This window comes from Lonchura striata, chromosome 32 (genome assembly GCF_050655825.1).
Source record: "Lonchura striata isolate lonStrDom1 chromosome 32, ASM5065582v1, whole genome shotgun sequence".
NCBI lineage: Eukaryota > Metazoa > Chordata > Aves > Passeriformes > Estrildidae > Lonchura > Lonchura striata.
Window position 1 is genome coordinate 2995454 of NC_140734.1, and position 17364 is coordinate 3012817.

Sequence of the window (17364 nt, forward strand, 5' to 3'; positions counted from 1 at the left end):
TATATCTATATCTATATCTATATCTATCTATATCTATATCTATATCTATATCTATATCTATATCTATATCTATCTATATCTATATCTAATTTATATATCTATATCTGTATCAATCTAATCTATGTCTATAATCAAGTCACTTCAGCTTTAAATAAAATCTCTTCATTTATCCTTTTCCTATGAATTGTGGTTAGAAAGAAGTTTTATTTTATACAGATACATTTAGTAAAGACATTAAATAACAGATGCTTTTAAGGTGTCCAATACAGGAACTGCAGCAAATTCGTCCCTGATTTCCATTCATGAGTGCCTGCTGTCAGGGAGGGATCAGAAGTTCCTGTCTAGAGGGTGGGAGCAGATGTATGCGCCCTTTTCCAGGATCTGCTTTGCAGCTTTTTTAATGGAGCCATCCAGGTTTTCATCGGCACCTATGGTGAAAGAGATAGAAGTCAACTAAGGCACCGTAAAGAGCTGTTGTAAATCTCTTTCAAGATGTCTTTTTGAATACAAATATAAATGTAATGCCAGGAAGATACTGAACATTCTCTTCTGAAAAAGACTGATTATTACAGAGTGAGCTTCAGAGAGCCAATGTCCAACTGGTCAGTACTTCCCAAAGAGTCCAAATCCCTAATTTCCATCGGTTACTTGTCAGGAATATATACAGAAAAGATAGATTTTATATTCCTCAATAAAGAACCCTGGAAGTTTGCTTCAGCTATGAAGTGAAGAGAGTCTTCTCAACAGGTTCCGAGGCTGCTTCTTCTTTGAACTAAAAGCAGAGCAAAACTCTTCTGTTGGTCACATCAAGCCAACATAAGTTTCATGAGTCTGTGAAAGACATAGGAGTGTAAATATTATTTCATATTATTGTACTTACTGTTTTCTAATTCAGCCATGGGGTAAATAGGCCATAATTCACTTTATCAAATAACTGGAATAAGCTCTGGAAAATAAGGTTTTTTTCAAACTTTCAAGTTTTCAACTTTTTCAAACTTTCAAGTTTTAAAAAAGGGAAGGAATTCCGTAAAGAAAACGATGTAGAAAAAAAGACTGTAATTTAAACTTCTCAGAGCCCTTTGATAATCCAGCCCTAAACCCCCGTCATGTGCAGTGCAGCATTGATGGTCCCTTTGAGCCCAGAACTGCCAAGAGTCAGGGCCGGGATGAGCCTTTACCCCAAACTGGCTCCAAGACTGAGTGGGAATCAATCCAGAACAGGGCTCACACAAAGAGCAAAGCCTCAAGGCCAAAGCCAAACCTTCATCAGGTTGGATTTCTTTAAACACGGAACGGGAACAAATTTACTTGTGTGGTAAAATCACTGTTACCATGAAACTTTACATGAGCTACTAAATAAGCAGTGTCCTGTCCTGAACTGTGTTGCCCAAATACTGTTGAGAACTTGCTGTGCCTCTGCCCTGTGCCCCTGGGGCTGCTCCTGGCCAGGCAGCCTCAGGGGGAGCCAGCACTGGCTGCAGCCCCAGCGGCCCCCCAGGACAAGGCCCAGCAATGAAGAGGCCAAGGAAAGCACTGGGCAGCAGCAGAACCCTCAGCAGAGTTCTTTGCACAGCCATGGACTGGCAACAGCTCCACTGCAGCATGACTACAAGTTCGGTACCAGTGCTATGAGCAGAGTTACAAGAAAACTGTGGAGAAAAATGAACTACTGACTGCTCTCGTACAGCTTCCGAATGCCAAGATAGCAGCCCATCAGCACAAGTGGCACAGTGAACAGTGTCACCACCGTGCCTATCATGCAGGACCTGTGCACATGCTGGGGGCAGACAATTCTTGGGATGCGCACTGGATCCAGGACATATATTCCTGTTTCAGTGATAACGTCTGTGCGAGCAATGGGGAGCGTGAGCCCGTGCTGTGCTGCACTGCTGAGCTGGCAGCACGGTGGATACGGCCAGGACGTTCTCTGTTTGCCCAGAGCTGGGGCCTGCAGGCACCTTGCCGCCCCTTGGCACAGGCTGTGCCACCCAACAAAGCCCAGCAGGCCGGCAGGAGAGCCCGGGGCCAGCGCAGCTGCTTGGGCCGTCGCTGCTTGGAGGGACAGGGGCCAAACCCATCCCTGAGCAGCCCCTGCCAGCCCTGGCCCTCCCTGCCCTGTGACAGCTCCCCCAGCCCCAGGGGACAGAGTCAGGCCCTGTCAGGACACACTGGAGCCTTGCTCTCCCTCTCCGGCCTTTCCCCATCCTGGGCACCCCGTGCAGCCACTCCCAGGTTTCAGGATGTGGCTCCCACGGAGGGACCCCTCCAGGACTGCTCAGGCTGGCTGAGCCTGGCACAGCAATCACCTTCTGTGGCACTGTCTGGCATCTCCCTCATTCGTGCATCGGGGGCTGGCATGGAGCCATTGCTTCCTCCAGAGAGTGCTGCGTTCAGCAAAGCCCTGTGGTCCATCTCTGGAGAAAGGAAAAGGGTCAGCTGGATCAGGTGTAACCATTCCCCACTGGGGAGGTGGCATCCTCAGGATGCAATACTTGTCAAAGACATGGATAAGGGTCAGGAAGAGGCCAAGGCTCTTGGGGCTGCCACAGGACCCACTGTTTTACAAACAGCGCCCTGCCTGAACTGCCTGGAGGCCAGGAAATTGCCGGGGATTGCAAGCCCATGGTGCAGTTGGGGCTCCCTGTACCAAATGCCTTCCTGCAGAGGCTGGGGAGAAGCTGCAGCCAGCCCAGGCTGAGAAACAGCCCTGCAGGCTGTGAGAGCAGCAGCGGGGCAGCGAGGCTGCCATGGATCCCTTCCCACTGTGCTGGGCAGGGACTGTCCAGATGTGCAGGGAAAGGTCCCAGCTGCTGAGTCCCAGGGAAAGGCTGAGGGAAATGCACCCACCACGGCGTCTCTCCAGATCACTCAGGATTTGTTCCAGATGTTTGGATTCCTCCAGGGACTTACTCTCTCCTGTAGGTTTGTTCTTTCTTCTCAGGGGACCTTAAGAGAAATATTTCCATTTTCCAGGAATGGATTGCACAAAACCAGAGCTCAGCCTGTGGGGTGAGCAAGGACACATTACTCACCCCTGCAATGGGAGCTGGACTTGTGTGCAGCATCCAGCCGTGGAGTAGGGAAAGTCCTCCCTGCAGCCCCACCTGTAATGACCAGGAGCACAAAGCAGGGAGAAATTGATAGATTTTAATTAAGACTGAAATTAGCTGGATTGGGCTTTGTTGGCTTTTTTTTTTTTGATCACATAGAGTTGATCAGCAACTAATGCTACTTGACCTTTGCCAAATACTGAGGACAAGGAAACAATATCTGGAAAGTAGATTTTAATACCTAGCTATGCATTCACTTTTCAAACTACTCACTATTATGTTATTGCACAAGTTTCTGTATACCTGTAATGTCATCACTATGGTCTGTACTTAGGAGTCAAGAAGTTTGCTGAAAAAGATTTCCAATGAAGTTGTGTTCAGAAGAAGAGGGCAGGGAGCAGCTGGGGGTGTTCTGGGGCTCTCCTCTTTGTAGTTTTCATTCTTCCTGGGACCTCAGACTGGTGACTTCATGGCTGCTGCTGATTTCCTTTCCCTTTTTTAGATGCAAATGGTGAAAGTGTCTTTGACCTGCCTTGCTGGACATTGTGAAGAGAACAGTCATCTACTGCAAGTGGAAGTGTCACAGGTGGAGCAGGGTTCTGTGAGTGCTGAGTATCAAATCAGACCTGGTCAGACCTGGTCAGAGCTGCCAGAACAATCGGTTCATGCTGCCCTTCCCTGCTCTGCCTGTTCCACGCTATTTCATGCCAGAGTAATGGAACTGCTGTTAAGTGTGTCACTCGAGCCAGGATAGCAGAACCAGCAGAAGCCAGCCCCAGAATTAATGGGGCTCTGCAGAGGAGCCCCAGACTATTAATCAGTCTGCCTGCAGAACTGGCTCCAACTCTGAACTCTTGTGACCACACTCTGAAGAAAACATCCTTCCAATATTTCTTATAGGCACTTCTGACGGAGACACTGCATCTGCTTGTGCAGGTAAGAATCCAAAAGTTGTTACTTCAGGAAAAACCCTGTGGTGGTGCACATCCAGCAAATGCTATCAGCACATCCTGACTGCACGTGCAGTAGAAGAAGCAGCAGCATTGTACACGTGGGTTTGTTTAGCTGAGCTCCCCTACACTTTAAATAGAGTGCTATCCATAACTATAGTTAATGGCACACCGGTGCCATACCTTGCTCCATAAAGCCTCCCTGTAACTCAACTTTATAAAAAAAAGTTAATGCCAAGGCTGAATGAACAACTGCGGTCTCGGTCCAGCAGTGGAGGGGTGACAAACACTGACTGTGAAAAACTGCATTGCCTTGTTTGTTCATCAAGAGTGTGAAATTAGGGTAGAGGAAAAGGGTGGGGGTCAGGGTATAGAACTTGCAGGATTAGGCAAGGCTAGGTAACTGCAAGCAAATACTGTAAAACAATGTGATAACTATATATGGAAACAAAAAAAAAAAGATCTTGCAGGACTGGCTGGAACTGATAACCTCAAGTGGAGGAGACCCATCACCCCTCTTGTGAAATCAACTGTTGCCAGCACAACTCAGAGAAGATACGAAACAGAAAAGTATAAAAAGGGACTGAAGAGAAGGAAGGGTGTCAGCCCTTGGCGGAGCGGAGACTCCCCAGCTGCACCCAGCACTGTTTGCTTGCTATTGCTTGCTGTAATTAATAAAATTATTAATTTAACTTAAAAGGCTGAATCAAATTATTCGTCTCAATTTATAACAAATTTGGTGCCGTGACTCGGATCGGAACACCTGGAGAGGGGGCCTCGCTAAGGAGGCGCCCCACTGCCTTTGCTTTAACAGTGGCCTTACGGGGACACTCCTCCCCGGACTCCGACCGATGAACCTAAAATCCGATAGCAAGCAAAGAACTGCCGGCGACCCCCTTAATCTTTGTGCACGAAGCCCCGGGCAAAGATACCGGATGGTGTAAGTATTTTCCGAAGGACCTGGTGTCCGGAGGAGGCCTGTTCTGGGAGAACAGGACCGCCTGGTTGGGGGTCGGGAATCCTGGAGTGTGACGAGTGTGGTGTATGAGAGGGGGGCCGACAGCTCGGACTCCCCAGGCAAGTGCGGACCTCATAGTAGTGCGGTTCCCATATCCGGCGACGGACTGGGCCACGAATTGAGGGAAGCAAGTGTGTGTGTGTTAGAAGGCACTCCAGAAAATGGGTCAGAGGAAAAGCAAGCCTGCTGAACCCATGGGTGGGGGAATCCCTGTAAAACTTCCCCATATTTCAGAGAATAGTCCATTAGGCTCAATGATTAAATACTGGAATGCCTTTCCTTCTAGGAAGGGAAAAGATAAAGAAAAAATGGCTCATTACTGCATGGAAGTTTGGGGGGGGAAACAAATAAGAGGGGATCAGTTATATTGGCCGATATTTGGGTCTTTTGAGGATTGGATCTGTCAGGCCTTAAATATTTACATTAATTCAAAAGACCCCCTTAATTTAGAAAAAAGTAAATATGCAGTCCTCTAGATAAGAGGATAGACAAGGACAAAATTATTTGCTCTCAATATCGAGAGGAAGAAAAAGAGGCCAAAAGAAATTGAATTACCCCCAGGTATCCCCCCTCCCTATATACCGCCACCACCACCCTCTCTTCCATTGCCACCTCCACCGTCACAACCTTTATACCCCCCGCCCCCGGATCCTTTGCTAGTAGACCACCCGGGTCCCTCGGCACCCACCCAAGAATTATCGGAGGATGAGGGTCCAGAAGGTGAAAGGTTGGAGGAAAGTATCCCTGAGGGTTCTCGGCGAGTAACCCGAAGCCAGACCTGACAAAAGGGAAAGCAAGAATTGGCTATATTTCCCCTTAGGGAGCATGGAATGGGAATGGTGCCTAACCCAAATGCAGCGCAACCAGGACAGCCTGCCCAGATTCTAGGAATAGGGTACATATCCATCCCATTAAACTCGGGGAATGCTAGGGAATTTAAAAAGGAACTCGGAAATTTGTTAGAAGATCCTTTAGGGGTGGTGGAGCGGTTGGATCATTTTTTGGGACCTAATATTTATACTTGGGAGGAGATGCAATCCATGTTAGGGATTTTGTTTTCTGCAGAAGAAAGGAGAATGATTAGGGAAACGGGCATGAGAATCTGGGATGATGAACATCAGCAGGGACCATTAGCAGATACTAAATGGCCCCTACAGAATCCCCAGTGGAATAATCAAGACCCGTTACACCATACCCATATGGGCGATTTGTGAAATATAATAATACAGGGAATAAGGAAGGCTGTCCCTCATGGACAGAATGTACAAAAGGCATTCAAGGAACAACAGAAAAAGGATGAAGATCAACTGAGTTGTTGGAGAGGCTGAGAAAAGCCTTTCAGTTATATTCAGGAGTGGACCCTAACACTCCTGAAGGGGAGACACTGTTGAAAGTTCATTTTGTGGTAAACTCGTGGATGGATATTAGAAAGAAGTTGGAAAAGTTAGAAGGGAGGCAAGCGAGGGGGCTGGATGAGTTACTGCGGGAGGCTCAGAAGGTTTATGTTAGGAGGGAGGATGAGAACTACAAGAAGCAGTCTAAGATTATGTTAGCAGCTGTAAGGGAAGGACAGAGGCAATCTCCCCAAAGAAGGGGTGGTGGCCACCCAGGAGGTTTGAGGGGAGCTGGTTGGCAGGTGAATGAAGGAAGACAAGGTAGAGGAGATAGCATTGTTTGCTTTTACTGGGGGAAAAAGGGACATATAAAGCGGGAATGCCGACAAAGGATGGCTGATGAAGAGCAGTTTAAGGAAGATTAGGGGTGTCAGGGGCTCTATCTGCTGGGGACAAGAGAAAGAACAGAGCCCCTGGTAAAATTAAAAATAGGTCCCCAGAAGCAAGAATATGAGTTCCTTGTGGACTCAGGGGCGGAAAGACCGAGTGTCCGGACCCTTCCCCAAGGGTGTAAGATTTCATCTGAAATAATACAAGTGATTAGAGCCAAAGGGAAACCCTTTGGAGTACCTGTAATCAAGGATGTCCTTTTAGAAAGTAACTCCAAATTAGTAATTGAGTAATTTTTATTAGTTCCAAAAGCAGATTATAATTTACTGAGAAGAGATTTGATAGTTAAATTTGGGATAGGGATAGAGATTAGCAAGGGAGAACTAACAGTAAAATTGTGTCCTCTCCAGGCTGAGGATGAGAAAAAGATTAATTCAGAGGTTTGGTACTCCCCTAATAGTACAGGAAAATTAAACATTGAACCCTTTGAAGTAACTATTAGGAACCCGGAGATACCTGTCAGAATTAAGCAATATCCTATACCTAAGGAGGGGAGGCAAGGACTGAAACCAAAAAAAAAAAAAATTTAGATGGACAGTCCTTCCCCAGAGATTTACAAAATCCCCAAATCTGTTTGGATAAGTTTTAGAACAAATACTGGCAAGTTATTCTTTAGGGGAAGGGACAGTGTTATTAATATGTGGATGATTTATTAATTGCAAAAAAAAAAACCCAAACGAACAAACAAACAAAAAAACCCCAACACATACAACAAAACAAAACAAAACAAAAAAAAAACCAAAACAGTAGCATATCTCTCCAAACTCCTTGATCCCATTAGCCAGCCACTGCTCTTCTGATAGAGGAAGCTGGGAAGATAACCTTTGGAAGTGAGCTAAAAGTCTTATCTCCCCATAACATTCATGGAGTTTTGCAACAGAAGGCCGACAAATAGATAACGGATGCCAGATTCCTAACGTATGAAGGCATCCTAGTCTCCTCTCCTAAGTTAAGAAACCACGGGCCTGAAAAACCCGGCCCAGTGTTTTTTTATATAAAGAACCAATTACAGAACTAACACATGTTTACCTCCAACAGATAAAGGAACAAACAAAAATAAAGCCAGATCATGAGGAAGAAAAACTAAAAGAAGCTCAATTATATGTAGACAAGTTCTCTCGAGTTCTGAAAAAAAAAAAAAAATTAAAAAAAAAAAATCGGGTATGCTATAATAGATGAGAAAACATTTAAGACAGTAGAATCTGGTCCCCTTAGCCCCAGCTGGTCAGCCCAAGCATGCAAATTATATGCTGTGCTTAAAGCTCTAAATTTATTGAAAGGAAAAAGTGGGACTATTTTTACTAATTCTAAATATGCCTATGAAGTAGTTCCTACTTTTAGTAAAATCTGAGAAGAAAGAAAACCACAAGAACTGTGATACGGATGGCCGAGAAAGAGTGGACGCATGCCAGTCGAGTTAAAAGTCCAGCCACCATGGATGACCAGTGGAAAGTAGACAGCCAGCCTAGGAATTTGAAGGTTACCATTAAGAAAAATCTAGGAACTCTGTGTGCATCATTTAAGTCGGTTGCAAAGGAGAACAAAAAGGGATATAATTACCTACTTATTAGTAATTTTTTAGTAGTTTATAATAAGGTAGATTATACTTATTATCCTTTTGTGTGTGTTAGTAATTATTTTAATGATTATTTGATAATTTGTAATAAGGTAGATTGTGATTGTTGTCCTTTCAGGTGCTTTGCATGTAAAATTTGCCAAGAACGGTGGCAGGTCCATTGCCAAGGGGGGAGGCCGCCAACTGGGGTCTGAACAGAAATTGTGTTAAAATCAAGAAAATTGAAAAATCAGTAGATTTGTTTCGAGTCTGAGGACTGGTAAAAAATATACACCAAAGGAGTGCATCAGGAAACTTTTGTTTCCATACTGACGAACCCACTCCATTTGTTGCCCAAATTCTAAAAAGGTGTTGTCAGAGGGAACTAAAGGGGGTCCCGTGCGACCCACCCCCGGTCAAAGATAAAAATTGGGAACAGTATGAAGTTAGGCAGGAGCAGGGGAAAGGACGCCCAGGCGAGTACCGCTGCTGCCGAGGAGATAATTCACCTCGCGGCTTGAAGCACCGGAGATGGCGAGCGAGGCAGAGGGGAAAAAGCCAGGTCCCCCCCAAATAGAATAATGCTGAAATGCTCCAACTATTGCCAACCGAGTACTAGGCTCCCCCAGACGACCGGTCTGATTGCCTCTGAAACACCAGAAAGGCAACAAACCCAAGAGGGGAAAACAAGATATTATGCAATAAAAACAAGGTCATAACCCCACCCTTATTGGAAAATAATATGTTAGTGCTTTGTACTGTATACCAAAGAGAGGGTTCCCCAGCTTTGCACCAACCCTTTAAGTAGACAATAACTGGAGTACATAGTAGAGTAATTCAGAGTCAGATAACATCCAGACCCCCTAGATTTACCCCACGGTTATGCAAACTAGCCCCTGTAGAGCCCTGTTTTAATAACATAGGATTTTATATGCGTCCAGCATCAAACCCAGGGAAAGGGTATTGCAATTACCCTAGGGAATATTTCTGTAGGTACTGAGAGTGTAAAACAATAGCCTCAGATTGGCAAACAGCAGGAGATAAAATTGGAATAGCAAAAAGAAAATTGAAGGCAGCACACCTGATGCTGATCAAAGCCAAATATGAAACTCTCCCTAGAAATCCTGAAGTAGGAGAGACTTTAATTCTAACCCACCAAGAAATAAAACGATTTGATGAACAAAATGGTAGAAGAAAAAAAAACGGGGGAATGTGAAAAACTGCATTGCCTTGTTTGTTCATCAAGAGTGTGAAATTAGGGTAGAGGAAAAGGGTGGGGGTCGGGGCATGGAACTTGCAAGATTAGGCAAGGCTAGGTAACCGCAAGCAAATACTGTAAAACAATGTGATAACTATGTATGGAAAAAAAAAGAAAGATCTTGCAGGACTGGCTGGAACTGGCTGGATAACCGCAGCAGAGGAGACCCATCACCCCTCTTGTGAAATCAACTGTTGCCAGCACAACGCAGAGAAGATACGAAAAAGGAAAGTATAAAAAGGGACTGAAGAGAAGGAAGGGTGTCACCCCATGGCAGAGCGCAGACTCCCCAGCTGCACCCAGCGCTGTTTGCTTGCTATCGCTTGCTGTAATTAATAAAATTATTAATTGATCTTAAAAGGCTGAATCAAATGATTCGCCTCAATTTATAGCACTGACTTTCCGAGAGCAGCATCTCTCCTGCAGCACTCGGGCCCGGCCGAGCCGCCCCCGGGAGGCCGGTGCAGAAGCCGGCCCGGACTCACCTGCAGCGCCAGGCACCGCGCCCCGCTGCTCTGCAGGGCGGCGCGCATGTGCTCCAGCAGCTCCCGCAGGTGCCGTTCTCCTCCCGCAGCCTGGCCATGCGCTCCTCGGCCGCTCCAGCGCCACCATCTCCTCGCAGCGCTCTCGGCAGCGGGGCCCCGGCGGCCGCCGCTCGGCGCTGCCCGCGGCTCCGCGGCCGGCGGGGTCGGCGCGGCGGCGGCGGCGGCGGCGGGGGCTGCGCAGGCGGATCTGGGTCTCGATGTGCTCGCTCTCCCGGCCCGGCGGCAGCCGCGGCCCCGCGCGGCTGCTGAAGTGGCCGCAGAGCCGCGCGTGGAACCGGCGGAAGGTGAGCTCGGCCGAGAGCCCGTCCCACAGCCCCGCGCACTCCTCGGGCTCCGCCGCCTCCTCCAGCCCCAGCACCCGGCACAGCGTGCGGCAGTCCTCGCCGGGGATGCGGCCCGCCCCGGCGCGGCCCAGGCGCTGCAAGATCTCCTGCAGGTAGCGGTCCAGGCCGGTGGCCAGCACGGCGATCTCGTTCTCCACGCCGCGCACCAGCCCATAGTGGGAGGCGAGGGCGCTGACCAGCCACTGCGTGCGCCGGGCCGGCCGCCCGTAGGGGTCCCAGCCCTCCGGCGGCTCCATCGCGCCCGCCCGGCCCGCGGCGCTGCCCGAGCATCCCGAGCGCCCGCCCGGCCGAGCGCTCGGCCCCGGCCCGCGGCGGGGCGGGACGGGCGGGGCGGGGCCGCCGCCGCTCCAGCGCCGCTCGCCGAGCAGCGTCCGCCTTTGTCCAGCACCAAAAGGGATTCCGGCAAAGCGGCCCGGTGCCGCCCTGCTCCGTCTGGCTGCCGAGCCTGCGCCCCAGGTGCGTCTCTCATTTCTTAACTCCTTTCTCCCCTCTGCTTTCTCTTGAACGCGAGCAAGACAGCAGCATCGCACAATCCACTTGGACAAGTAAGGCTCGTGAACGAGTGAGTGCTTCCACTAAATTAAAAACCCAATGTGCTTGAAAGCCGACCTTCTGTTTGCTCAGACCTGCTCACCTCTGTCGATGAGCTGACTTTATGGTGTTGCTGTGTGGCTTTTCAGGGGTCTGGCATAGAGATGAGTAAGCGTTAAACTCGCTCAAAGAAGCTGCCCAAAGCAGTGACTTTAGTCTCTCTTTGGCTGGCGAGTAGGACCGGCCTTGTTGAACGCAGTCAGCAGCACAAGCAGGGATCCTTCACCAGCACGGACATGCCACAAACCAGGACGGGCACCAGAGGGGACTGTGGCACCAGAGGGGACCGTGGCACCAGAGGGAACCATGGCACCAGCCGTGCCCCGCTACCATGAGCAGGGTGGCAAAGCCAGGTGCTGCTAACAGGCTGCATTAACAGGCCAGACAAGGCATCATGAGGAACCAGGTTTGAGTACCATCCAAGGAGTCCTGTCAAGAGCAAATAGTTTGAATATTCTCTCTAGGACAAAAAAAGAGCAAACCAAACCAGCTGATATGTGAGGAAAGTGAATTCAAGTTCATTTAAAGCGCTGCTCAATTCAGGGCTGGGTTTCTTTTGAGTGAACTGATGCTAATAAATATTTTCTTTCCTATGGTGGGGTTTCTCTGCAAACAGGCTTTGATGAGAAATTTCTGGCCCCATTTGGTTTTGCTCTTTTAAGATAAATCGAAAACCTGAGTAGCTTTGTTGAGGAATAAAGAATATTTTATAGCTCAGTTTATTCTCAGGAAGAGCCTTACATTTTAGCACAGGAGGAAGGTAAGGCAAAGGTTTAAAAGCTTTCCCCTCCTGGAGTGCCACATTCTCAGAGGAGTCTGTGAGGAGAAGTTCCCTCAACCAAGGCTAGGGCTCTTTGCCTCCTCTGCAGGCTCATTATTCTGGGAGTTCCACAAGCCTCAGCTGCCACTCTAGTTTCCTCTGAATATTTCTTGTTGTGCAGTACACAGGGAGAATATTTTGTGCTAGGTTCCCCTCGGCTTTGAGAGAAGTCTCAGTAATTGTGGTGATTTTTATGTCCAGATTAACTTTTTATGAATAGTAAGGAAAAAGGAAGAAGTATTATGGAAAATTAATTGCTCAAAATGTGAGTGGCCCAACCACACTAAAAACAAAGTCTAAACTGAATAATATTTTTTTATTTTTTTCCCCTGATAGGTGGGGTAAAACATGCAATGCTAATAAAGCCTTTAAGAGATGCAGCCAGCAGCCAACTGTATGAAAATCTAAGTGGTAAAGGATGAAACAGAACAGGGAAGAATCTTCAGCCCTTCCTGTTGAAGGTAGAACAGTATGAAAAGTGACTGTGGCTGTTGTGCATAGGTAAGGGTGTTATTTGTAAAGGAGAGCAGGTGCCCCAAGCTGTTGGTGGCCCGTGCCCTGCCATGGCTGGCCCACTTCCAGTCCTAGATGGACCAGGGCGGGGGGCTCGGGAGGGGAGGAGGTGGGGGGATCTCGGGAAGCTTCTGCATCACAACCGGTCTGGGGGGCTGTGGGGGAGGCACGGAGCACTGGGGCTCTGCTTTCTTGGGCAGCTGCTGCTGCTGAGGCGATGTCTGAGAGCTGCCAGACCCGTCGCTCTCTGGGCTCCCTGGGGGCGAGGGGGAGTCACGCCTTCTCGGCCGGAATGCTGGAGCTGCGGCAGCGCTGCTGTGGAGAGAGCAGTGGCTGAGGCCCCAGCTGCCAGTGGCACACAGGGACCCTCCTGCACAGCAGGGCCCAGAGCTGGCAAGGCTCCCCAGCACGGCTGGAGCGGCTGGCACACCTTGGCCCAGCTGGACAGCTGCCCCTCGAGGCCCCGGCGAGCAGGGGACGGCTCTGGGCAGGCTCCCTGGCCAGGAGCGGGCCCCAGAGCGCCTCTGCCTTTCAGGGGCCATCTCGTCCCCGCTCTTTCTCCTCCCCACCTTGCTGTGCCTCTGCCCTGTGCCCCTGGGGCTGCTCCTGGCCAGGCAGCCTCAGGGGGAGCCAGCACTGGCTGCAGCCCCAGCAGCCCCCCAGGACAAGGCCCAGCAATGAAGAGGCCAAGGAAAGCACTGAGCAGCAGCAGAACCCTCAGCAGAGTTCTTTGGACAGCCATGGACTGCCACAACTCCACTGCAGCCTCACTGGGAATCTTCCCTGACTGTCAGCAGCCTTTGAAGATGCTGGAGGGTAGAAATCCGCAACAACTTACTGTTTTTGTTCCTTCCACCACCGGAACCCGAAACAGAACAGGACCACAGAAAGTGGCACAGTGAACAGTGTCACCACCGTGCCTATCATGCAGGACCTGCGCACATGCTGGGGGCAGAAAACTCTTGAGGGGCTCGGTGGATTCAGGGCATCTGTACTGGACTTGCCAAGCATTTCTGTGGGAGCAATGGGGAGCGTGAGCCCGCGCTGTGCTGCACTGCTGAGCTGGCAGCACGGTGGATACGGCCAGGACGTTGTCTGTTTGCCCAGAGCTGGGGCCTGCAGGCACCTTGCCGCCCCTTGGCACAGGCTGTGCCACCCAACAAAGCCCAGCAGGCCGGCAGGAGAGCCCGGGGCCAGCGCAGCTGCTTGGGCCGTCGCTGCTTGGAGGGACAGGGGCCAAACCCATCCCTGAGCAGCCCCTGCCAGCCCTGGCCCTCCCTGCCCTGTGACAGCTCCCCCAGCCCCAGGGGACAGAGTCAGGCCCTGTCAGGACACACTGGAGCAATTACCTCCTGTGCCAGTGCCTGGAACTGCCTGCCCTCCTGCAGTAAAGGCTGGCACTAGGCCACTGCTTCTTTCTGGAACAGCCACCTTCTGTACAGACTTTTGGTTCATGGCTTGAGAAAGAAAAGGCACAGCTGGATGAGATGGGACTCTTCCCCATCGGGGAGGTGCCATCTTCATGACCCAATACTGGTCAAAGTCATGGAGAATGATCAGGAAATCAGATGAACTTTTGGAAGTAGAAAGAACCTTCCCTTCTCCAAAACACCACCTCTCCTGATCTGCCTGGAGACCAGGAAATTGCAGGGGATGTCAGGGTGTGCATGGGCCATGGTGCAGTATGGGCTCCATGTCAGCTGGTGCCAAATGCCTTCCTGCAGAGGCTGGGGAGAAGCTGCAGCCAGCCCAGGCTGGGAAACAGCCCTGCAGGCCGTGAGAGCAGCAGCGGGGCAGCGAGGCTGCCATGGATCCCTTCCCACTGTGCCAGGCACAGCCTGTCCAGATATGCAGGGAACACCCCTGGCTGCTGAGTCCCAGGGGAAGGGGGAGGGAAATGCACCCACCACGCTGTCTCTCCAGATCACTCAGCATTTGGTCCAGATGTTTGGCAGCCTCCAGGGATTTCCTGTCTCCTCTGCCTTGGTTCTTCTCTCTAGGAGGACCTTAACAGAAAGGTGTGGCACGTCTCCCTCAGGTTGGAGTGGCAGTGAGTGGCCCTGGGTGATTGGTGCCCTCCAAGGCATTCCCTCAGCTCTGCCTTCCACTCAGGAGCAGGGGCAGGGGGACCACGAGCCTGCGGTGGGCCCACACTGGGAAGGAAGGAGCTCCTTGCGGGGCAGTCAAGGGAGAAAGGACTCCCTGGAGCTGCCAGCAGCTCTAAACCCAGCCCCAGTGGAGGCCAGGGCTTGGCAGCAGCAGCAGGAGCAGCTCAGGCTCCCTGGGGCCGGCAAAGGAGCTGTGAAAGGCTCAGCCCACGGGCACAGCCCTGGGCCTGGCGCCTTCCCTCTCTGCTCTTCTCTGGGGCTGCACAGAGCACACAGAAGGACACACTGACATTGCACATGAGTGGAAGATGGGCAGCTAAATGCTCCTTCCTCCCACTGACAGTGATCCTGTGGAATCACTGTTGGGCTCTAGAAGGGAGCAGGGCAAGTTTTACAGAATCTTTCAGCCCTGAGATAATGTTAAGGTAAATGGATCATGAGTGAGCTCTTGTCAGAATGACATTGATTATTCTTTTAGGAAAGACACACGGAGTACTTGCCTCCACCACGATCTAGATTCTCCAAACCATCATTCACCAGATTTTCCATATAAGCCATTTTATGATACCAATCTAGAAGGGAGCAAAGACCAGAACCAGTTCCTGATGTGCTGGGATCCCTCTCTGCCTGTGGGAACTGGGCACTGCAAGGGGTTCAGGTAAGGCCATTGGATCCAGATGTGAAAAGACACAGCCAAAGCTGCACAGGGGTCTGGGGAACTCAGGGCTGGCTCCTGGCCACTCTCCATCCTCTTTTCAGGCCCTGTGCAACATCCCTGGGAGGGGTGGCATGAGTACCCCAAGGGCCATGGGGCCCTCTCCCTCCCACAGAGGGAAACAACCCTAAAGTCCTGGGGATAAGTGCAGCATGTAGTGCCAGAACCATTCCTTCCCTCCTGCACTCCCTCTCTCCCTCCCTCTGTTGGAACTGCTCCCCCAGCCCAAGGGCTCATACCCAGGCCCTGTCGGGACACACTGGAGCCTTCTTCTCCCCCTCTGCCCTTTGCCCACCATGGGCACCCCGTGCAGTCACTCCCAGGTTTTGGGATGTGTCTCCCATGGAGGGACCCCAGCAGGACTGCTCAGTACCCTGAGTGCCCTGAGCATAACAATTCCTCTGGGCTGTGCCAGCCTTGTCCAGGTTGGGCCAGCTCTGCCAAGTAGCAGAGAGGGCAGCTCAAGGCTCAGCAGGGCTCAGGCCCAGAGGCACAGCAATTACCTCCTGTGACTGTGCCTGGCAGCGCCTCCCTTCCTGCAGCAGAGGCTGCCAGTGAGCCACTGCTTCCTCTGGGAAACTCAGCCTTCAGCACAGCCTCTCCTTCCATTTCTAGAGGAAGGAAAAGGGACAGCTGGATCAGGTGGGGCTGTTCACCAGTAGGAAGGTGGCATCTTCAGTAGGCAGTGAATGTCAAAGTAATGGTTAAGAATTAGGAAATCTCTAAAAACTATTTGGGTGGCCACAGCTCTCTGCTCTCCAAACAGGTGCCCTTTCTGATCAACCCAGAGAATGGGAAATTGCAGGGCATGTCAGACCCGTGCTGCAGTTTGGGCTCCCTGTCAGCTGGTGCCAAATGCCTTCCTGCAGAGGCTGGGGAGAAGCTGCAGCCAGCCCAGGCTGGGAAACAGCCCTGCAGGCCATGAGAGCAGCAGCAGGGCAGCGAGGCTGCCATGAATCTTTTCCAGCTGTGTCGGGCACAGCTTGTCCAGATGTGCAGGGAACGCCCCTGGCTGCTGAGTCCCAGGGGAAGCCTGAGAGAAATCACCCACCTTGTCCTGCCTGTTCCATTTCCTTCAGCATTTGCCTCATGTTTTCAGATGGCTCATGGTGCTTCTTGTATCCTGGAGCTTTTATGTTCCCTGTTGGAGGACCTTAGAGCAAAACATTTCCATTTCTCAGTGGATTTTACAAAACCAGTGCTCAGCCTGTGGAGTCAGCAGAGACACACTACTCACCCCTGCGATGGGAGCTGGGCTTGCGGGCAGTAGCCATAAAAGGAGCTAGAGAAGTCCTCCCTGCAGCCACACCTGTAACTCAACAGCCACAGGAGCTTCTGTCATCGCTGCAGATCTGCACAGGCAGCACTGAGCCCCAGGAGCAGTGAGGGGATGGCCCAGGGCCAGGGCACACATGTGCGTGGTTCTGTCCTGGCACCTGCAGCGATGCCCCCCTGGCCGAGCTTTGGGCTCTGAGCTGGCAGCTCTCGCAGGGGGAAAGGCCTTGACCTACCCTCAGCATCTCCCAGAGGCTCAGTGATGGGGATGGGTTGGGAAGCTGCACCACCTTCACCAACTGGTTCAGCTGCAAAGAAAGGCAGGACAGAACAGCTCCGGTGGTGCTGCAGGAGATCCTCAGGCTGCACCCAAGGCTCAGCCCCGGGGCACAGCCCTGGGCCCGGCCCCTTCCCTCTCTGCTCTTCTCTGGGGCTGCACAGAGCACACAGAAGGACACTCTGGCATTGCGCACAGGAGGAAGATGGACAGCTAAATGCTCCCTCCTACTGACAGCAATCCTGTGGGATAACTCAGGGCTTGAGAAAGGAGCAGGGCAAATTTTCCTGAATCCATCAACCTTCAGAGGAACTTAGGACAGAAGGGAGCTCTTGCCAGATTGACACTGATTATTCTGTCAGGAAAGGTACATTGAGAACTTGCCTTCAGCATCTGGAAAGGTCTTGAAGTCGTCATTTACCAGCATTTCCAAATCACCCAAGTCATGATACCAATCTAGAAGGGAGCACAGATTAGACCCATTTCCATGGTGTGCTGGGATCCCCTTCTGCCTCATGGAACTGGGAACTGACAGGGGATCAGTAAGGCTGTGGGAGCCAG

General features: G+C 50.9%; 1 protein-coding gene across 1 annotated transcript; it reads right to left on the reverse strand.

Annotated features, from left to right (window-relative positions):
- Positions 1-327: 327 nt before the first annotated feature.
- LOC146764617 (uncharacterized) lies at positions 328-13355 on the reverse strand. The gene is made up of 7 exons (XM_085564057.1): positions 13267-13355; positions 10222-10879; positions 10015-10190; positions 5601-5796; positions 4824-4857; positions 2307-2414; positions 328-428 (listed from the first exon to the last, which is right to left on the reverse strand). Exons 1-7 carry the CDS (start codon positions 13353-13355, stop codon positions 328-330), a joined length of 1362 nt encoding a protein of 453 aa, XP_085420183.1.
- Positions 13356-17364: the final 4009 nt, after the last annotated feature.

What these genes read in the sequence shown, in the direction of transcription:
- LOC146764617 (XM_085564057.1), bottom strand. Translation starts at nt 13,355, where the DNA reads ATGATAGGCACGGTGGTGACACTGTTCACTGTGCCACTTTCTGTGGTC. An exon ending in TGGTGGAAGGAACAAAAACA is followed by an intron (nt 10,880 to 13,266) that starts GTAAGTTGTTGC and finishes TGCTGGACAAAG; the next exon opens with GCGGACGCTGCTCGGCGAGC. An exon ending in AGCGCTGCGAGGAGATGGTG is followed by an intron (nt 10,191 to 10,221) that starts GCGCTGGAGCGG and finishes GCGCATGGCCAG; the next exon opens with GCTGCGGGAGGAGAACGGCA.